This window comes from Mastigoproctus giganteus, chromosome 8, assembly GCF_048544385.1.
Source record: "Mastigoproctus giganteus isolate SK-2022 chromosome 8, ASM4854438v1, whole genome shotgun sequence".
NCBI lineage: Eukaryota > Metazoa > Arthropoda > Arachnida > Uropygi > Thelyphonidae > Mastigoproctus > Mastigoproctus giganteus.
This window is the reverse complement of record NC_143582.1, coordinates 230,348,214-230,372,350: the sequence shown is the minus strand read 5'-3', so window position 1 is coordinate 230,372,350 and position 24,137 is coordinate 230,348,214. Positions and strand designations below refer to the sequence as shown.

Sequence of the window (24,137 nt, the reverse complement as noted above, 5' to 3'; positions counted from 1 at the left end):
ATGTTAAACTTCATTTGCCACCTCTCAGCCCATCTGCTCAACCTTTCCAGATCCTGTTGCAGCAGCATAGTGTCAGTAGTGTCCTTGACAACCCTGCCAACCTTTGTATCGTCTGCAAACTTGGACATTAAGCCCGATATACCATCATCAATATCATTTATAAATACAGAAAACAATAATGGACCCAACACTGAGCCCTGAGGGACTCCACTAATAACATCAGTCCACGATGAGCAGTGTCCATTGATTACCACTCTCTGTCTTCTCCCCCTCAACCACCCCTTTATCCATAGCAGCAATTTGCCTCCAATGTCACACTGCTCCAATTTGTGTAGCAGTCTTCCATGTGCAACAGTATCAAAAGCCTTTCTAAGATCCAAGTATATAATATCAAAGTTATTCCCTGCATCCAGTTCTTTTGTGACTGCATCATAGTATCCAATCAAGTTGGTCAGGCAAGACTACCCCTTAACAAAACCATGCTGTGTCTGAGCTATAACTGAAGTCTTGTCTAAATGATCCTGCAGTGCTTCTTTAACCAGTGCCTCCATTAATTTTCCTGGAACAGAAGTTAAGCTCACAGGTCTATAATTACTTGTGTCAGCCTTTGATCCTCCTTTGTGAATTGGGGTCACATTTGCACATTTCCAGTCTATGGGTACCTCCCCTGAGTCCAAGGAAGCTCTCATAATTATGGCTAAGGGTTTGCTTACTTCCTTTGCTGCCTCCTTTAATATAACTGGATAGATCCCATCCACCCCGGGTGCCTTTCTTGTGTTTATCTTCAACAGTTTCTCCTCCACTTTACTCCCAGTTATTTCAAGATTCTGTAGCTTACTGCTAGAGTTGAATACACCTCTGGCATTCCCCTTGCTGAATAACTCCTCATGTGTGAATGTCGATGCAAAATATTCATTTAGTTTGTTAGCTACCTGAGCAGGATCATCAACACTTGACCCATCAATATCAAGTGGACCAATCTGATTCATCCCCTTCCTTCTAGAGTTTACATAAGTAAAGAACTCTTTGCTGTTTTTCTTTGCATCCCTTGCCAAGGATTTCTCGTAATCTGCCTTCGCCTGCCTAACCTCCTTTGTAACTTGGTTGCATATCAACTTGTATCTATCATAGGCTTCTGTGTCATGTGTTAATTTGTATGTATCCCATGCATTTTTCTTCTCTGCCATATGCTAATGGTAACGCAAATGACGTAAGCTTGACCAGTCAGTTATATCACCGCATCTGTTGATTCGTTTGAGACAGATTAGGCGCGAATTTTAAACTAATGCCGTAGTGCGTTTCATCTTCAAAGTTTCCAAGGCCGTTCTGCTGACGTAATAATTCATAAATTGATATGTGATCGTGTCAGATCCATTCTTACAAATATTATGTTAATAAAATTTTACCAATTTTTTTGGAAAATATCTAATGTTTAAAACAGACAAGCACTCAGCAGAATTTGCTTGCGCTGTGTACATTTCATTATGGACCAGATTAGCGTGGCAGCAGGAGGGACGCTGACCGGTAGGTAGTACAGCGGGAAGGCCAGTTTTGATGCGGTTCTTGTTTACAGAATGTAGGGCTGTACAGAACTTATGGCAGCAGGGCACAAAAGAACGCCCACACCCTAGAACGGTTTCGGACTCCATCCAAAGGGAAGACCTCAGATCAGAGAGCACACTGTGTTCGAGTGATAAACAAAGTACAAATGGGCCGACACGGAAGGCACTCTCAATAATTTCAAGGACGGTAACTTGAAATAGGGCGTGACAGAAGAGGTAAATGGAATGGTCATCCCAAGGATAGTTCTTGAGATTGCTTAGCACCCAGATGTTCTCGACACATAGAAGGGAGCTCAACCTACCAGATGCGGGTCGGGACGAAATAGAAAAAAAAATGAGCGAATGAAATTAAGGAGAGATGGAGGACTACCAAATGATTGGACGAAAAATAAGGAAGGGAGTTTGAAACAAAAAGGTGATGCAGAGAGGAGAGCCCAAGAAAAACAGATTCCTGAAAGCAAAGGATCCGGAGGAGAATCCCGGGGAGAGGCACGTAAGAGTAGTGGAAAGAAATTTTGGGAGTGCAGAAAACGCATACAAAAAGTCCAACTATGATAGTTTAGTTGGTGGGTAAAGGTAATAGTGAAAGGCAGTATGATTAGCGTAAGGAAGGCCATTCGAGTTTTCCACAGAGAGTTAAAAGGCAACAGTCATGGAGAAAGATTCTAGTACAAAGTAGGAACGTCTATGTGTCGAGACGGGAGCACACCTAGCAAGTCTGTGGAGGCCGAGCTCAGAGAGGAAATCGCGGAGGAAGACCTGAAGGATCAGAAACTCACCCAGGTGGTAGGAAAAGATAGCAAGTAAGTTTGTTTAAGAAATATATTAACAGAAACGATGTTACAAAGAAATAGAAGAGAAAGGAATAATGCACAGGACAGTCAATAAAGAGCTGTAGTTAGTGGAACTTTTATCGTTAGTGATAGATATTAGAATCAATAACGAGAGAGAGAGAGAGTGTGTGTGTGTACGTTACTAATCTGTGATTACAGGTATTGGTTAGAAACTTAATGAAATGTGTTAAAAGTAAAAGAGTTGATATCATGAATTGTCTAATTGCTATTAACGGAGTGAATTGTATTCAGTAGATATTTCCTCCATAGAGTATGTAAGAGAGAGCGAAAAATTATTGGAGTTATTCAGTGTATGTTGGAAAGAATATATATAATAAATATATAAGTGAGAATTAACTATATACTATCGGTGTAAATACACCATAGTTAACCCATATATTTGAGCTACGATTGTAGCGTAGAAGGCATCGTTTAAATTGTATCTCATAATGTGGTTGCCTTCACAACAAGATAGCTACTATTGAATTACTTCAAATAAATAACGCTTCTCTAGTAGAGAAGACTACTGTTATTTATTTTCAGCGTACCACCACCCAGACGATCGTTTCGAAGCTTTTTGGCTTCGTCATCAGTGGGCGGGTAGGTAATACAATATGCCATCTCAGTTGCGAAGTTATATCCACATTATGAGAGATGCCAGAAGGGTGTGGTGGTAATGTATTTGAAAATTAAATGCACTAGGCATAATCCTTATGGGTTTTGAAATTTTGATAAACCCGCCCACTGATGACGAAGCCAAAAAGCTTCGAAACGATCGTCTGGGTGGTGGTACGCTGAAAATAAATAACAGTAGTCTTCTCTACTAGAGAAGCGTTATTTATTTGAAGTAATTCAATAGTAGCTATCTTGTTGTGAAGGCAACCACATTATGAGATACAATTTAAACGATGCCTTCTACGCTACAATCGTAGCTCAAATATATGGGTTAACTATGGTGTATTTACACCGATAGTATATAGTTAATTATCAAAACCCATAAGGATTATGCCTAGTGCATTTAATTTTCAAATAAGTGAGAATAAATCATCATCATTTATTAACCCCCCCCCCTCCCACACACACAGTTGTCGAGCTAGAGAATAAGTAAATCATTCTTCATTCCCCCACACACCCCACAATCGTACATTTTTGCTGTTTAGGAATAAGTTTCATTATTTTTTGTGTGCTTTGCCAACAATTATCAGTCGAAAGTGTGATAAATAAGTGGAGTCATACAAAATGTAAATTAAATCTTTTATTTTGTGAATATTGTTGCAAATTTTATTACTTCATTATGTCTGAATCTAAGAAGAAATTTCAGTACAGTATTGAGTATTTGAAATATGGCTTTATTCAGTCTCCTACGAACTAATTATTACCCATGTGCTTGATTTGCCAAAAAGTATTTTCAAATGAAGCAATGAAGCCTTCTAGACTACAAGAGCATTTGACTAAAATGCATGCTGACGAAAAGGATAAAGATTTGTCCTATTTTCAAGTACTAGAAGAAAAATATTTTAAACGTCCAACTATATCAAAACTTTTTGCATCGTCCACTGAACAAGATAATGACGGATTACAAGCTTCTTATAATATTTCATTATTAATCGCAAAAGCAGGAAAACCACACACAATTGGTGAGGAATTAATCTTGCCAGCAGTAAAAGAAGTAATAAACACTGTGCTTCATAAGCCAGTGCCAGATATCATCAGGAAAATTCCTTTGAGCAATAATTCAGTGCAAAGAAGAATCGATGAAATGGCTGAAGACGTTGAAAAATCATTGTGCGATTATTTGAAGACATGCCAATTTTCCATTCAACTCTATGAATCAACCCTCCCAAATAATGAAGCACTACTCTTATCATATGTACGATTCATAAAAGAAGAAAAAGTTTGTCAAGAATTATTATTTGCTAAAAATTTGGAAGTGGATACAAAGGGATAACTATATTTAATACCATGAATAAGTTTTTTCAAGAGAAAGACATTCCTATTCTTAATATTTTGTCTGCTACTACTGATGGTGCTCCAGCAATGACAGGGCGCCACAAGGGTTTCATAGCGCATTTGAAACAAGCAGTACCAAATGTACTCTCTATACATTGTGTTCTTCATCGTCAACATTTGGTTGCAAAGAATTTAAGTGAACACCTGCATACGTTGCTCCATTACGTTATTAGAGCAGTCAACAAGATTAGAAGCAATTCATTGAGTGACAGGTTGTTTAGCCAACTTTGTAGTGAAAACAATGAAGATTTCAATCGTTTGCTGCTTCACACAGAAGTTCGTTGGCTTTCAAAAGGTATTTGTCTGAATCGATTTTACAATTTGTTTAATTCGTTCCTAGAAAACAGAGACGGCAGATTGCGGGCCAACCTGATTACATCCAAAAATGACATTGCTTATTTGACAGACCTCTATAAAATATTTAATGAAGTCAATCTACAATTACAAGGTGATGAATGGAATTTAATTAAAACAAATGGACACTGCTCATCGTGGACTGATGTTATTAGTGGAGTCCCTCAGGGCTCAGTGTTGGGTCCATTATTGTTTTCTGTATTTATAAATGATATTGATGATGGTATATCGGGCTAAATGTCCAAGTTTGCAGACGATACAAAGGTTGGCAGGGTTGTCAAGGACACTACTGACACTATGCTGCTGCAACAGGATCTGGAAAGGTTGAGCAGATGGGCTGAGAGGTGGCAAATGAAGTTTAACATTGACAAATGTAAAGTACTACACATGGGAAACAGCAACCCCAGAGCAACGTATCAACTCTGTGGTACTACACTGACAGTGGTAGAGAATGAAAGGGACTTGGGGGTGGTTGTGCAGGCAGATATGAAGTTCTCTGAGCAGTGCAGACGGGCTGCAAGAGTAGCTCATGGAGTATTGTCAATGATATACAGGAATTTTTCCAGCAGGGATAAGGAGGTGATTATTCCATTGTATAAGGCGATGGTCAGACCACACCTAGAGTACTGTATACAGGTCTGGAGGCCTCATTTCAAGAAGGATGTAGAGCTGCTGGAACGAGTACAGAGAAGGGCAACAAGATTAGTGAATGGAACAAAGGGGTGCTCTTACGAAGAAAGGCTTAAGTTCTGCAAATTACAGTGTCTGGAGACTAGGCACCAGCGAGGTGATCTGATAGAGGTGTATAAAGCCTTGAATGGTTTAAGCATGCTCAATGCTGATGGGATTCTTCCTCTAGCTCAGAAAAATCACCTGAGAGGGCATAAATTCAAATTGATTAAAGACAGATGTAGGATAGACGTGCGGAAATTTGCCTTTAGCCAGCGGGTGGTTGGTTGGTGGAACAGACTTCCATCCCTTGTGGTGGAGGTTGATAGCCTAAATAAGTTTAAGGCTCAGCTGGACAGGTATTTTGAACAAACAGAGGGGTGAAGTGGAAGTGGGTGTTTTTTTTTTTTTTTTTTTGGCTGATGCTGCATAAGCTTGCTTTCTTGCATCAAATGCCTCTACTAATGCTAATGCTAAATAATGTTATTGCCGCTTTTGTGCAGAAACTTCTTCTGTTCAAGCAGAATCTAGGCCGATGGGAATATAGCCACTTTTCAAATTTATCAGCAGTGTCTCAAAAAGGAAGATTTATTTACATACTGCCAACACTTGGAGGTTCTTCATGCTGGTTTCAATGAGCAATTCAAGGATATTCTAAACATGAATATACCAAATTGGGTTCTAGATCCTTTGTCACATGCAAACACAGCAGGATCATCAAATTTAGATGAGGAACTCATAGAACTCACAACAAATGAAGAACTAAAAATAAAATTCAAAAGTGGATACAAGAGTTCTGGCTTCAGAAATCAATACCGACACTTTACCCTGAATTATGGGAAATAGTGCAGAAATTTTTAATTGCATTTCCATCTTCTTATTTGGCTGAGCGTGGGTTTAATGCTGTAGCGAATTTACTATCTAAGAAAAGGAACCAATTGCATATTACTGAGCGTGGCGATTTAAGACTGTTTTTACCGAAAGTTGAACCCGATATTAACAAACTTTTAAAAATGCATCAGGCTCCTCCTTCACATTAATTTGTTATTTTTTCTGTATTTTTACTTTGTAAGTTCGAAATAAACAATTTTCTAGTACATTTGATGGTGTTTTATTATTACAATAAGATTCTTACTAATGTAATACAATCTCCTAATATGTATTCCGAATTTTCATATTTAAACCATTGTATGAAACTTCACATTAATTTGTTATTTTTGCTTTGTATTTTTACTTTATAAATTCGAAATAAACAATTTTGTAATATATTTGATGGTGTTTTAATTATTACAATAAGATTCTTACTAATGCATTTGCAATCTCTTAATATGTATTTCGAATTTTCATATTTAACCATTGTATGAAGAAACTGTGCATAATGTTATTCGTGCATACACTTTACAAAAGGGCTATGTTTAATCAAAATCGGTATAGCAATAACTGTGTTCAAGATGAAGCACATATTGGCCACTACTTTTTCAATAATTTAACAGCATAAGCAGTAATGTATCATTGTTATTGTTATTTAGTTGCTGTTTACGTCGAAAATATCAAACGGCTTGAACGCGGAAAACTGTTATAATGGGGGGGGTTACAAAATGTATGTGTTTCCAAGTGGGCGGTGGCCCGAAAAAGTTTGGGAACCTATGGTATAGACAATTTATTAACATATTTACGAACACTGAATTTAAGATTGCTCCACAACCCATGAGTAAGCTCCATGCTGTCTTGAAATATAGGGCATATGTAGTGCCTACCATGGAACTCACAATATTGTTTACAATATTTCTTGTGGTGGGTGCAATTCTAATTATATTGGCTCAACCCAAAATTTACTTTCGGTAAGGATACAGCAGCATTTGGCATCATTTAGAGCAGGTAGAACGGGTGCCTCTGAGCTTGCATTTCATGCAATCACTGATGGACATGTTTCTTTTTAATGAATCCAAGGTTCTTAATAAACAGCGTGAATATTTTAAATTATTAATTACCGAAACATTAGAAATGAGATTAAATGTTAATTCTATTAATATACACAGACCTTATAATATTGTGGACGCTTACGTGCATGCACGAATAGCAATTCATACATTGGTTTATATAAATAATCTCGTGTCAGTTGTCGTTAATTTGATATAAAATGGGGGATATCGTTCGCGAATCACTTTTGTACTTCTTGTGAACATGGTAACAAACCAAATAAGGTGGTCTTTTTATTTTAAAAGACGTTAAATTACGATTTTAAAGTTTAACTTATGTGTGAATTAATTTATTTGTGTCGTTGTTTTTAGAATTTCACGACAATTGTTTTTCAATCCTCATGATGGCTTGTGGTGTTGGTTGGTTTTTGGAGGTTGGTGGCGCCGTGATTTTTACGTCTTTCCATGATTCTTTCTGATTCCCTTAACGTGATATGAGAGTTGAAGGCTTGCTTATTTTAATTAATAGTTATTTTAACTTGATTCATTTATGACTATACACGGGGGGGGGGGGGTAAGTTCATATTATAATCATTCGTGATTGAGTGTTGAGAGATTAACAGTCCTACTCAAAGGTATGAGGTTTTTGCCTATAATTTAAGATTATTAAAATAATAATAGAATTTATTGGGCTTCTTATTCCCTTTTTATTTGAATTAGTAATAAATAATTGTGGTATATGATGTTTGCAGCCTCTGAGGATGGCTTTTGGAAAATAATCTTACTGTTGCTCTAGCAATTCAGCCACACTCTGCATACGATATCTCCCATAAACCATTTTTGGTAAAACATGCTTTCACAGTTTCTGGATTTCTCCCCCCCCCCCAGAATCTTGATCTTCTTCAGCCTGTGCACGGTAGTGCTACTAATACTAATATAATAGTAATAAAATACTAATACTTTCTAATACTAGCAGTAGGTAGTGCATGACTCTTATCAACCAGTGCAGTTACCACTTTGCTTTGCAGCTTGAAGTGGTGAAACCCATATTTAGTCTCCAGAACAGTTTCCAGCATTCCCTCCATCTCCTTCAACCCATGCACAGTACCGAGTACAATAGGTTTTAATACCTTTTTTGTTTGGAGTTTTCATTATAAAAAAAAAAAAAAAAAAAAAAAACATGATTTTACAAATGTGCATGCGAATAAATACCAAGAGGTTTTACTGCTGAGGAATTTCTCTGTGCTCTTCATTCAGTTTACATAGCTTGGCCAACACTGTGATATATAAAGTTCATGCTTCTGCTGCACAGCAGCGCATATTTTGGATTTTGCTGCACCATTTGAAGAGTCAGTTCTTGTGCATAAAATCCTGTACTGCAAGATATTTTTTTCCCAGTGGACCAGCAAGAACATGACATTTCATGAGATGTTGAAGCCAACGTTTAAATCGTAATTTAAATCAGATGCTGGCTTTATATATCCATCCCATTTCATATACCTTCTTTTTATTTCCTGATAATTAATTTATTATTGCACTTTTTTTTTTTTCTTAAAAACATTTATTTCATGAATTTGCCTTTCAATCCCATTATTTTTTAAAAAAATAATTCTTTTGAATGTTATTTCTCTTGCATTACTTGCAAGAGGAGATGCAACATATAACTGACCTTGTACATCTAGCTGTTTGACAGATGTTTGTTTGTTTGTTATTTGGAACATTAGCAACTAAGGCCATATTGCTCCGAGAATATGCAGTGGTCGTTCCCTGACCTTTCCACATCCTCCATATTTGGTGGTGACGGACTCTAACCCCGGTCTAATCAAGAAGCGTTTGTTACGCACTGCTGCTCCTTCCCACCTGGCTATGGAGGCACCTGTTTGACAGAGCTAAACATGCTTATCGAAATGTGATCATCACATAGAGCCATTGTGTTTGTTTGCTTTTTTTCTTGTTTTGTTTGTTTCCGAAGTATACCAATAATGTTTTTAACTAAACTGGCAACAGAGAACAACTTTCCTATTGATTGGCAATATTTAAATTTAAAAATCTGAAAGGCAATATTTATCCCATTTTAATATCAAATTCAAAAATTTCAACCCAAATATAACAAAAAAGAAGTTCAGATGACAAATAGGCTAAAGTTAAAAAATAAACTAGATAAACTCTGGTGTGTTTGGGGACCACACTTTCAAGATTGATTCTCAATGTTTATAGAAAATTTAAAAAAATGGCTATGGTGTTTCATGGTGAAAATAATAAGTAAAATGTTAAAAAGTAAATAAAACAGGTGTGTGTGTGTGTGTGTGTATGTGTGTGTGTGTGTGTTATTTTTGTCAGAAGTTTCTAGCCTATCATGGAAGGTGGTTGTATTTTTAGTACATTTTTTTCCAATAATTTGAAAAATTTATTCACGTGAATGCTAAGTTATCATTTATTTTTTTTTTTAGTTTACTGAAGCCTAGCCTGCATCCTTACAAAAAGGGTTATCAAGAATTATTCGAAAAGACATGATCAATACATTAGGAAAATCTGCCCCATGAATGTCCCTGTGTTACTCTCCAACACTTAAATGTTGCCTAATAAATCAGTGGACGTTCATCAACAGTAGCCACTCCAAAACACATCAGTAAAGTTCATGACATGTATATAGATGACTTAAAAAAAATAGTAGTGACTACTGCATCTCATTTGAATTTTTTTTTTTTTTATCGCAACCCAAAACACAAGAGGTATTAGAACCTATAGTACTTACTACCATGCATCGATTGAAGTCTGAGAAGATGAAAGAAGATATTTGTTGACATTAGATTTGAATTTCTGTTGATTGTAATTTTCAGGAAATACATATGAAAGAAGGTTGTTCCTGAAAATTGAAGTTGAATGAATAAATGAGGAAGAAGAAAAGTTATTTCTGGAAGTTAAGTTGGACATTAAAGGATATTGACTGGTTGTGGCATGTGTTCTGACTGCTTTGGAAGAGAGAGAGAGAGAGAGTGGGAATTGTAGATGCCACTTCAGAAGAACAGTGCCCATGGAAGTATCTATTGAAAAGACATGCAGCAGAAACAGAACTTCTATGAGACAGAGTTGAGAGAGACTCTGTTAGAGATGAATCATTAATTAACCTAACTGCCCTCTTTTGAATGGAATCTAGAATCCTTTGAGGGGGTTTTGGCAGCACCACCCTAGATGTGGGAACAATATTCCATTGCTGGGTGGATTCGCAGTTTGTACAGAGTGAACAGCTATTTGGAAGAAAAGTAATGGCATGAGCAGAAGAGAAAACCTAGTTTTTTTAGATACAGGGGAAGCAATATTTGTAATGTTCTTATGCCAAGAGAGATTAGAAGTCGGGATAATCCCCAACAGAACTCTGGCCTTGCTTGTAAATAAGAGTGTCATAGAAGATAAGCATAGGAGCAAGAGAATCCTTTTTTGCAAGGTGTAAGACGGGACTGAGTTTTAGAAGGAATCAATTAAGTTATCTTTGCCACACTGGAAAATTACCTAGAGATCAGCATTTAAGGAACTGATAGTAGATATTTGAGAAGTCAAAGCTGTTTGTGCAGGGCAAGGTTTCTCAAACTAGAAAGTGGAATGCAATGTGCTATAATCAGCAAAATTATGGATAGGATTTCTGATCAATGGAAGAAGGTCATTAATATACAAGAGAAAAGAGAGAGAGAAAGAACTGAACCTTGAGAAACATCGACATTGGTGGAGACGTTAGAAGACAGCAAGCCATCTACCATCACCCACAGTGAATGGTCAGAGAGAAAACTGGATACCCAATTACAAAAACAGTTGGCAAACCATAAGAAGGAAGCTTATTTAAGTGACGTTTATTCCAAAGACAATTAAAGGCCTTTGAATTGTCAACAGCAACTACTTGTATTTCACCAATCTTCTTCTTTGAATTTGTCCATTTATGGGTAATATAAACCAGTATATCACCCAGTGGTGAATCCAGGTATCATTGTGGGGGGGGGGGGGGGGGCATGGCAACCAGGTCCAGGTAAACACCTAAGGGGACTTGGAAACCGGGCATTTGAGTTTTTTTGGTTTTTTTTAGAATGCCTTCTGTTTCTTCAATTTCAAATTTTTAATTAAGGGAGGGCTATGCCCTCTCTGCCCACCCCCAGATACACCCCTCGTATCACCAGTTGATCAACACTAACAGAATCCATACTACCAATCATTCATCAGATGGAAGATATTATAGATAGTTATAGGATATTGGTGGTTAATAGATTTTTACATTACTTTAGAAAGAGTAGAAATGCAATGAGATAAGAATTGGATGGAATGGATTTTTCATTCTTAAGTACAGGCTGGATATGAGCAAATTTGAAAGCAGAAGGGAAAACACTGGTGGAATAAGAAAGTGTAAAAAAAATGACATAGGACAGGAATAAGCTCAGAAGCACAATTTTGAGAACAAGTGGAGAAATACCATCAGGACCTGAAGCTTTCTTAGCATCAATATTGTTCAAAATCCTTCTGATATCATTTTGGCAGAGGACCACAGGGGGCATTGAATGGAGTGTACTGGGAATGGTAGGAGGTAGTTTACCGAGATCATCAATACTAAAGTTAGAATAAAAGTAGGATGCCAGCAGGTCAGCTTTATCTTTCGCTGAGGTGGCAATAGAATCATCCAGTTTTGACAGAGGTGAATAGTGGTGGGCAAAAGTTGCAGCCAATAGCTTTGGCAAGGAAACAGAATGCTCAACTTCCATTTGGACAAGAAGCAAATTTTCTACTCTTAACCTGTTCAAAATCTAGTTTGAACTGATTAATAACTGCTTTATAATTGTTGTGTGCTTTCGTGTAGACAGAAAATGAACCTGGTGTCAGATGAACTGGATTCAAGCCAATTGCACTATGCAACATTGTTATCTTGAACAGTCTTAGCACATTTATTGGAAAATAAAGGTTTAGATAGGGAATGAGAATTTAAGTTGGAGTATGAAATAAGAGATTTCATCCCTACAAAAATAATTTTACTGAAACAATCTGTGCAAATTTTGACCTCAGAAGATTTGAAACAGTAATCCAACTAAGGAAAAGATGAAAAGAAATATTTTAGATCATCCCGTTTTGCTTTCATGTAATGCCAAACAACATGAGGTTCAGAATGGTCATGATAGAAATACTCCATTGTAGAAGAGACCATCACAGAATTCTGATCTGAAGGGGTAGAGGACCATATTCACCTCGACCATTATGCTTACAATCAACCATTCTAACTATGCCTATACCTAGAATTGTTGTTGATAGAAAAAGATCAAGAGTGTGGTTAGGATTGTCTGGTATTATGATAGGTAAATGAACAATGTGTGCAAGGTCATTAGTAATTGCAAAAGCCTCGGCATCTTGACCAGCTGGATCTTTACTTAGAAGGGCTGTTTGTCAGAAAAAGATCAAGATTGTTGACTATCTGGTTAGTATTGTCTGGTATTCTGATAGGTAAATGAACAATCCATGTGAGGTCATTAGTTATTGCAAAAGCCTCAGCATCTCGACCAGCTAGGTCCACATGACTAGAAAACAGAAACCAGCTGGAGTAGCAAACATTAAAATCACCAAGGAAAATTACCTCATTGTTAGGAAAGTTGGACTAGAGAAAGTCAAGTTTCAAAGAGTAAGTCAAAGAGTTCCGAGTGATTAGTAGAGTTGTGAAAACTATAGGGACAATAGATGAATTTGACAGAATGGAGCAGAGATTTTAAGCCATATAAGATCGAAAAGAGGAGATTCCAAATTACTAAGTCTCTGACAGGGAATATCAGAGCAGACGTACCACTTTTGAAGCAAAAGGAATCGTACTGTGAATAATGTAGACTACTGAGATGAGCGGTGGTTGAATCAACCAATAATTGGAATTCTGCCAGAAAAAAGTACATAGGGTTTGGCAGTCTGTAAGTGGAAATGGACATCATTGAGATTGCAACTGAGACCATGCGCATATTTGGGAATTGAACAAGGAACTTTATAGATGGTTTAGATCATGAATAGTCTAATTAATAGTCTATTAATTTGAATATTCATGATGTATTCAGTAATGAAGTTTTTGAATGTGGTATAAACATGGCAAGAATATACACACCATTTGGCCTTCCTTGCTCCCTTTATTATCTGGCTGAGATTATGCACTGGTTAATTTGAAAGCCTTCTAGAATGTTACCAGTACGTTCAGTCCACCAAATACGGAGGATACAGAAAGGAAAAGTCCGCATATCCCCGGTGCAATATGGTCTTAGTTGCTAATGCTCCTAAAAACCAAATAACAACAACATTCAGTCCAGTGAACTATCTGATGGCCAGCCTGCAAACACTGTCTCTTAGAGCTACACCAATGAAATGTAAGCAAGTTTGAATCTCGGTATGATTTCCATCATAACCTCAAAAGACATCAATCATACATCAGGATGGAAGAGATGGTGGGGTTTTGCCACAACTTTTCTCTAAACACTAAACCTGGGTTCTACCAATTTAAGCCTCCAATATGCAAAGCGGTAGTATTGCACTGGCTGATGAGAGTCGTCTTATCACCTAGCGTGGTGTGGGCACCACACCCCAACTCCTGCTTATGTTGGTTCACACACCTCATCCCCTGCTTACATGCAATTATATGTGCACCTGTTATTACTCTTAGTTACCTTAACACAGCCCATGCGTTTCCTTGTTCCATGATGACCTACAGCAGGCCTTGAAATCCCTGGCCCCTTGCTTTCCAATCAGCTGCATATTCCAATGGACCAGTGCCAGAATCATTTTCACCTTTGTCTGCAGTTATTGTTAATCGAGCATTAGCAGAGGCATATGATGCAAGAAAGTAAGCTTATACAGCATCAGCCAAAAAAAAACTTCCCATTTCACCCATCCATTCGCTCCAAAATTTTGTCAACTTCTCTGAATTTATTTAAGCTATCAACTTCTACAATGACAGATGAATTTTTGTTCCAGCAATCATTCACCTGATTGCTAAAGGCAAATTTGCACACATCTATACTACTACTGTCTTTCCTTAATTTAATTTGAGTTTATGCCATCTCAGGTTTGTAATCTGAGCAAGAGGAAGAATCCCATCAGCATTGAGCCTGCTTAAACCATTATACACCTCAATCAGATCACCTCGTAGGTGCCATCTCCAGATGCTGCCATTTGCAGAACTTAAGCCTTTCTTGGTAAGAACACCCATTTGTTCCCTCAACCAGTCTTGTTTGAGTGTTCTCTCAAACACTCTACATCCTTCCTAAAATGAGGCCTCCAGACATGTACGCAGTACTTGTCTGGAGCCTCAATGAGTGGCCTGCCCATTGCCTTATACAAGGGGATAATCACATTGTTATCCATTCTAGCAAAATTCCTATATATCATTGACAAGACACCATGAGCTATTCTTGCAGACTGTCTGCACTGCTCAGGAAACTTCATGTCTGACTGCACAATTACCCCCAGGTGTTTTTCATTCTCTACCACACAGTTGGAACATTTCTCTGGGGTTACTGCTACCCATATGCAGTGCTTTGCATTTGTTAATGTTAAACTTCAGTTGCCACTTCTCGGCCCATCTGCCCAACTTTTATAGATCCTATTGCAGTAGCATACTGTCATTAATAACCCTGCCAACTTTTGTTTCATCTGCAAACTTCAACATTAAGCCTGATATACCTTCAATATTATTGATAAATATACAAAACAACAATGGGCCCAACACTAAACCCTGGGGGACTCCATTAATAACATTAGTCCATGAAGAGCAGTGTCTATTAATTACCACTCTGTCTTCTCCCACTTAACCATCGTTTTATCCATTGTAGCAGTTTTCCCTTAATGCCATACTTTTCCAATTTGTAAAGTAGTCTTCCATGTGCAACAGTATCAAAAGCTTTCCTGAAATCCAAGTATATGATATCAAAATTATTTTTTGCATCCAGTTCCTTCGTGACCACATCACAGTATCCAATCAAATTTGTCAGACAAGACCTTCCTTTAACAAACCCATGCTCTGTGAATTATTACTGCATTCTTGTCTAGATGATCCTGCAATGCTTCTTTAATTGTGTGTATTCCCCAAGTTTGCAGTTTTTTGACCTACCTAACTATTCAGTAATGAAGTATGCAGTAATGAAGTTTTTGAATGTGGTGTAAACATGGCAAGAATATACACACTATTTGGCCCTCCTTGCCCCCTTCAGTAGCATCAGTAAATATTCTTGTACCCTTTCTGTAGAAGTGTATATCCTATCCCTGTAGGAGCATTCTCTCTCCTGTTCAACATAAGAGAGAGTTCTTGTTAACAAGAACAGACTTGTTGAGAAAAATTGCAGAAACTTTCAAATTTAACCCTTGCCCATGAGTTTTTCTCAACATTGCCATTTACTTATTAAGTAAATCTTCAGATCATTAGTGCCAACATGTACAACAATATCCCTTTTTTACCCTTAAAATATGATATCTGCTCTTCGTCATCTACTTTTGCCCTGGCAGATGTACCTTGGTCCTATTCCACCTATCCTTTTTGCTCAACATATATCCCATTTTCTGTCAATAGAGTCATCACTTACAATACATCCTGTGGGACTGGCATTTTCTACCCTCGGGGTTGCTGGTGTTGTCTACTGCACAATTGCAAGCTCTGGCATTGCATCACTTGCCACTACTTAATATGCACAACACACAGTGCTGATTCAGATACCGGAATATTTAGGATCCGGTTACACTTGTGGCAAGACTAGGCTGCTCAAATTCTTCTTTAATCTCATCTTCCAAATCGCTATATCTGACATGCATATAAGCAAGGCTCTGTTAATAGTTTGTCATTTCATCCAGTTGAAGAGCAGATTGTTGTGATTTATTTTATGGATTATTTTAATCTGTTTTTTTTTTTTTTTTTTCTCTTTTATATTTCTTTAAAATCTAATATTGACACCCGCAACAAACTGCTGATTTCAGAATTAAGAAATAAATGCAATTGATAGGTTTAGTTTATTGGGTAGTTTTTTTTTTTTTTATTAATATATATTATATTTAAACATTGGTATTTTGATCCTACCCCCCAATATATATGTATGAATTTTGCAGGGGTGGATGAATGAATTGCCGACTGATTATAATCCTGATACTTATCATATATGTAGTACCCATTCTGTGTATGTACGCCTTGATGATACTAAACTGCGCCTTTCACACCCAAAAAACAACATTCCAAAACGAGCCATGTGGAATGAAAGCCGTCACGACGTAGTATTTGTTCATCAGAGACATTTTAATATTGCTGGGGCTACAATATGCCTTTTACCAAAAGGACTTGCAAGAAAGAGGTAAGTCAGCTCATATATATATAATTTAATGAGAATAACAAAATTACCTTTCTGATCTTTCACTGTGGTAGGTATACAATAAATGAAATTGAGTGGAATACAAAAATATTTTTTGTTGTTATATTTTGTTGTTATATTGATAAAATATGTAAGAATACATGGTAAAACCTTGTCCAAATGATAGAAGATATCTACAAGTTTTAAGTAGAAGTGTTTGATGTTGATAACTTTAGTTACTCAGCAGATGCCTCATCTATTCTTCCCATATTTGACATAACATATCCATGTTAATGTGGCAGATTGCTTCATGAATGCAATATTTAAGATAGATAATGGTTCCTGACCTAGGTGGAACATACCCATTTAGAAAATAGATAGGGAAGACAGAAGGGATGCTGGTGTCATGCTTCTTATCTAAAGCAGCTTGACCATGAAAAGAGCATTTTCTCAGTCTGAAGTTACGTTTGCCAGCATAGAATCTGTGTGGTGGGAGTAATCTGCAGACTGGCAGTTGTGATGAATATGACAAGAGTCTTTACATGCACACTTAAGCGCAAATGTCTTATTATGGGTGACTTCAATCTGTCCCAGATTGATTGGAATATGTGAGACAGAAACTCACCTCAAGGAAAAATTTTTTAAAATAAACTAGATAAGTATTTACCAAACTGGCATCCGTAGACCAGTTCTTAATTAACATAAAATTAACATAAAAATTTTTATGTTAATTTTCGCTGTACAGTTTTTGCCATACTACTGGCTTATGTTTTATTTTATTTAATTTAAAAATATATTTTGGCTTCATATGGAGGAATTGCAAGTCGCTGCCTCTAATGAATGCTCAATTATTTATTTATTTATTTTATTATAATTTAACTTTTGTCAGTATTTAATAATAGTGTGTATATATATATATATATATATATAGACAAATGTTTATATTCGGTGTTTATATTATTATAGGGAAGGGATGCTGACCTATCGATTGTAATTACCATGGAAAAATTGAGTAGGCCTGTAAGGTGAAGGAGATAACCTGAAATAAATTGATTAACATAAAAACAATGATGATAACGATGTTACCTAAAGTAGTGAGTCCTAGGGCTTTAACTACTTCTTCAAAGGGTCAGCAGCCAAAACTGTAGGAGCCACCACAATAAGCAGAGTCTCTGTTTCTGTTATGATGTTTACGTGCGAAATGTATAAATCGTAGCCAACCCTAATGCCAATAAAACTTTATTAAAGCAAAAAGAAGAATAAAAATTTTTAAATCAAAAAGACCAATACATTACAAAAAATTAAAAAAGTAACTGTAGGTTAGCATTTAGCATTAGCATTAGCATTAGCAGAGGCATATGATGCAAGAAAGCAAGCTTATTCAGCATCAGCCAAAAAAAACAAAAAAAAAAAAAAAAAAAAACCCACTCCCATTTCACCCCTCCGTTCGTTCGAAATACCTGTCCAGTTGAGCTTTAAATTTGTTTAGGCTATCAACTTCAACAACCAGTGATGGAAGTCGGTTCCACCAACCAACCACCCGCTGGCCAAAGGCAAATTTCCGCACATCTATCCGACATCCGTCCTTCCTCAATTTGAATTTATGCCCTCTGAGGTGATTATTCTGAGAAAGATGAAGAATCCCATTGGCATTGAGCATGCTCAAACCATTCAAAGCCTTATACACCTCTATCAGATCACCTCGCCGGTGCCTAGTCTCCAGACTCTGTAATTTGCAAAACTTAAGCCTTTCTTCGTAAGAGCAACCCTTTGTTCCATTTACTAATCTTGTTGCCCTTCTCTGTACCCGTTCCAGCAGCTCTACATCCTTCTTGAAATGAGGCCTCCAGACCTGTATACAGTACTCAAGATGTGGCCTTACCATTGCCTTATACAATGGAATAATCACCTCCTTATCCCTGCTAGAAAAATTCCTGTATATCATTGACAAGACACCATGAGCTACTCTTGCAGCTCGTCTGCACTGCTCAGAGAACTTCATATCTGCCTGCACAATTACCCCCAGGTCCTTTTCATTCTCCACCACTGTCAGTGTAGTACCGCAGAGTTGATACGTTGCTCTGGGGTTACTGTTTCCCATATGCAGCACTTTACATTTGTCGATGTTAAACCTCATTTGCCACCTCTCAGCCCATCTGTTCAACCTGTCCAGATCCTGTTGCAGCAGCATAGCGTCAGTATTGTCCTTAACGACCCTGCCAACCTTTGTATCATCTGCAAACTTGGACATTAAACTTGATATCCCATCATCAATATCATTCATAAACACCGAAAACAACAACGGACCCAACACTGAACCTTGAGGAACTCCACTAATAACATTAGTCCACGTTGAGCAGTGTCCATTGATTACCACTCTCTGTCTTCTGCCACTCAACCATCCCCTTATCCATAGCAGCAATTTGCCTCCAATGCCACACTGCTCCAATTTGTGCAGCAGTCTTCCATGTGCAACAGTATCAAAAGCCTTTCTAAGATCCAAATATATAATATCAAAGTTATTCCCTGCATCCAGTTCTTTTGTGACTACATCATAGTATCCAATCAAATTGGTCAGGCAAGACCTGCCCTTAACAAAACCATGCTGCGTCTGAGCTATAACTGAATTCTTGTCTAGATGATCCTGCAGTGCTTCTTTAACCAGTGCCTCCATTAATTTACCTGGAACAGAAGTTAAACTAACAGGTCTATAATTACTTGTGTCAGCCTTTGAACCTCCTTTGTGAATTGGGGTCACATTTGCACATCTCCAGTCCATAGGTACCTCCCCTGAGTCCAAGGAAGCTCTCATAATTATGGCTAAGGGTTTGCTTACTTCCTTTGCTGCCTCCTTTAATATAACTGGATAGATCCCATCCACCCCAGGTGCCTTTTTTATGTTTATCCCCAACAATCTCTCCTCCACTTTCCTCTCAGTTATTACAAAATCATCCAGCTCACTGCCAATGTTTACTTTACCTACATCATTCTCCTTCCTGAATAACTCCTCATGCGTGAATGTAGATGCAAAATACTCGTTTAGATTGTTAGCCACCTGAGCAGGATCCTCAACTGTTGAACCATCAATATCCAGTGGACCAATCTGATTCATCCCTTTCCTTTTCGAGTTCAAGTATGTAAAGAACTCTTTTCTGTTTTTCTTTGCATCCTTTGCCAAGGATTTTTCATAGTCTGCCTTTGCCTGCCTAATCTCCTTTGTGACTTGGTTACAGACCAACTTATATCTATCATAGGCTTCCATGTCACCCATTAATTTGTATGTATCCCATGCATTTTTCTTCTCTGCCACATGTCTCATTAGTTCATCTGACAACCATTTGTTACAGGATAAAGTCAGATTAAAGCCAACTTACTGTGTTTGAATCGGAATCGGTGAAATAGCTGCATGTGGTGATTACAGAGCAACATTTGAGATCCAAGGAAGAAAGCCGATAGATCTCTGTACAGAATGTTTATATCAGTTGAAGTAACCATATACATATCTTACTCAGTTTGTTTTTTCACTGGTCTGACTTTCAGTTTATGGTCACTATAGATCAATTTGACTATTGCCATTTCGCATATTCCATAATCAGTTCTTCCTTTTCCTTGGCATTATTATTATTATCATTATTATTGGTATTATTATTGTTGTTTTTTTGTTTTTTTTTAATGACTTTTCGTCATTTTATCTTTTTGATGCTTTTTATGATGAACCAACTTAGTAAGGACATACTACATGGGCAGAGTGGGTTAAATCTGACGCCGGTGGCCTATGCTCTGTACAGCTCCTCGACACATTCTCCAAACTTCCAACATTCACATTTAACACACACCACACACAAAGCAAACCAGCATCTAATGCTTCTAGCCTGAATGGTAATTAGCATTAGCATTAGTAGAGGCATTTGATGCAAGAAAGCAAGCTTATGCAGCATCAGCCAAAAAAAAAAAAAAACCACTTCCACTTCACCCCTCTGTTCGTTCAAAATACCTATCCAGCTGAGCCTTAAACTTATTTAGGCTATCAACCTCCACCACAAGGGATGGAAGTCTGTTCCACCAACCAACCACCCGCTGGCTAAAGGCAAATTTCCGCACGTCTATCCTACATCTGTCTTTCCTCAATTTGAATTTATGCCCTCTCAGGTGATTTTTCTGAGCTAGAGGAAGAATCCCATCAGCATTGAGCATGCTTAAACCATTCAAGGCTTTATACACCTCTATCAGATCACCTCACTGGTGCCTAGTCTCCAGACACTGTAATTTGCAAAACTTAAGCCTTTCTTCGTAAGAGCACCCCTTTGTTCCATTCACTAATCTTGTTGCCCTTCTCTGTACTTGTTCCAGCAGCTCTACATCCTTCTTGAAATGAGGCCTCCAGACCTGTATACAGTACTCTAGGTGTGGCCTGACCATTGCCTTATACAATGGAATAATCACCTCCTTATCCCTGCTGGAAAAATTCCTGTATATCATTGACAATACTATAATGAGGTCACCTCCTCCAAATATTATCATCCTCACTAAAATTTAACAAATGCTCTAACAAACTCCACCTTACGTGCCTATATATGCATCCACAGCATATTTCGAACAATACTGAAGATCCAATATTCTGCAAAAGCAACAACGTAGTTTATCTTTTAATGTGCCGAACCTGTAATATAAAATATGTGGGACAAACTGGTAATAAACACCACCTCAGACTTAACCTGCATAGGTATCAAGAATTACAATAATCGCAACATCCATAACTCGGAGCAAGAAATAGAGTACAATCACTTCCAGACACATTGCTTTACCAACATCTATATTTCCGTCCTAGCACAAGCAACGGAACCTAATGCCTGAAATCAACAGAAAGAATTATTCATGTTAAAATTAAAAACTCGCTATCCATATGGACTCAACAATAAGTTCAATCATAAGATCATCACAAATAATATTACAGATATTTGCATATATGACAAATTCTAAGTTACTAAAGGCCTAAATACATCCAGACCTTATAGAAAACACAAATCCAATAGTACCAACATTATTATACATAAATACAAGTTAGGTGACTTTAAACAGACTATCTCTGACGTACAGAAGATTCATTATCAATGAATGAATATGGTCAGTTCAACGTGCAGAAGATTCATTATCTACTCTTTTGTACTAAACATAGCATCTTAAAAGCCCTTTACAGATTCATACTCTCCTTCAATTTCTCATCTAAACATTTACTTGACCTTATTACAGATATCTGTAAATTTAAATTAAAATCTTAAGGCAAGCTGACCAGCCAAAATAATAATACCACTATCATTTTTAATTATAATTCTTGCCTAGACAATTTCAACATTAATGATTGCATTAATAAATTTATAGACCTACTTCCAGATGGCTGCCAAAGCTTGAACATTATTTACAGATTCAGATATTCTAAACCTTTTGGGCTCAAGGTTTGCAATTATAAACACCTAGCAACTAACTTGGATAAATTTAACCTTGAACCTACTTCTAATGTATGTATTTGCCCTCAGGCCAATCTCCAACCGTTTATTGATACACACTTTGGCCATATCTTAATAGGCAACCTAGAGATTATACCTAACAAGGAAACCTCAGAAGCATCATGTCCTATGGCTTCAAATATAGGCCACCCTTTAAAATCAACTTTAAATACTTTAGAAAACAATTATACCAGGATTTACTTAACTTCTATCATCAAAGTTTCTTGCGACGACCAACTAACTCGTTAAAATAAATTTTATTAAAATAAAAATGATATATACATAAGATAAAACAGAAATAAAATAAGATAAAAGCGTTAAAATGCAACAAGATAAGAGAGTTAAAATATATATAATAAAAGCATTAAAATACATAGATAGTAGCTTTCGAAGTGGAGTGCCTCTTCATCAGCTAGTGTGTGAATGGTGTACTTCAGTATATATTAATGGTTACAATAGCACAAGTCAGCTGGGCATGATCATGTATCATGAGTCTGGTGTTGGTAAAGCAAGAATTACGTACACATGATGATCACCAGCGCTCATCACACTGCAGTACAGTACATTCTATAATAGGGTGTAAGTGTACTCCCCTCATCCAATTCATAGTACTATTATTGGTGGTTATGTGTAGTGCTTCAAGCCATGAGTGCTGGCGGTAATCACGTGAACAGTCGACGATTTCAATATCCAGTTGGGAATCAAGATTGTGCTGCTCAACCCAATAATGTTCAGTGACTGTGGAGTGTTCAAAATTAGCGGTTCGCAGAGCCACCTCATGCTCAGAAACCCGATTTTTTAATCTTCTACCAGGTTCACCTACATAACACCCCCCACAATCCGGACACGTAATACGGTATACGGAACCACTCCATAGGAAAGGAGGAACTGGTGTTTTCACCTTAGAAATAATAGATTGTAATTTCCTCCCTGGAAATTGCACACATCGTATATGATGGTGACGCAAAATCCTAACAAGATGTTCCGATACGCCTGGATAATAGGGGATGTAGGCGGTAGAGATAAATTGATTGACGCAAGGCGAGTTAGATTTCGTAACAAATTCGTGAGCCTGAAGCTAACATCTATCTAGAATATGAGGTGGATAGCCGCAATTTGATAGCTCTGCCCAAATTTTAGAAATCTCCAACTACCTGTCGAACTAGAGTGCATCCAAGCGCGGGAGAATAAGGTGCGAGCAGTGCTACATAAATGACCAGGGGCGTGCGCAGAACCATAATTGGTAAATTGGCCTGCACACATTGGTGTCCTAAAAACGGAAGTTACTAAACGCGAATCCACGCGCTGGACTAACATATCCAAAAAAGGAAGGGTATTATCAACCTCTAGTTCAATCGTAAACTGAATGACGGGCAACAAGGAATTGAGATATTGCAGCAGCCTGGATTCTAATCCCTGGGGTACAATTGCAAAATTATCGTCAACATAATGACACAAGAGAGTGATAGGAATATGTAAGTTCAAGAAAATCTGACTCTCAAGTTCCTCCATGGCAATATTGGCCACGATAGGACTAACAGGGGCACCCATAGCTGTACCCTGTATTTGGCAGAACAGAGAGTCATTGAACATGATCATGCCCCCTGTTAAACACAGATTGAGAGCAGTACAAATATCATCTGTAGCGAGCGAGGTTCTATCTCCCAGTGTGGTATCCCTGCCCAAAAGACGTCTCGTGCAGGCCTGTTGTACAGGAACAGAAGTGAACAGAGAAACCACCATAAGATCGCTCTCAGAAATAATAAAATCTTTAATAATACGCAGAAAATGCATACTACTAGAAACAGTGTAAACAGTTTTCCCAACAAGGGGTGCTAATAAATTAGCAACATGTTTAGAAAGTTCATACATAGGTGTATGACAACAAGAAACAATGGGCCATAAAGAAACATCAGGTTTATAGATCTTTGGAAGTCCATAAAACTGCGGTAGTCAA

General features: G+C 37.5%; 1 protein-coding gene across 1 annotated transcript in view; it reads left to right on the top strand.

Moving 5' to 3' along the window:
- LOC150082408 (testis-expressed protein 2) overlaps positions 1 to 24,137 on the top strand; it is a 187,251-nt gene that overhangs the window by 69,343 nt on the left and 93,771 nt on the right. Inside the window, exon 3 of the mRNA XM_090380511.1 lies at positions 16,441 to 16,679. Within this exon, the coding sequence (XP_090236637.1) occupies positions 16,441 to 16,679 (239 nt within the window). The remainder of the gene's footprint in view (positions 1 to 16,440; positions 16,680 to 24,137) is intronic.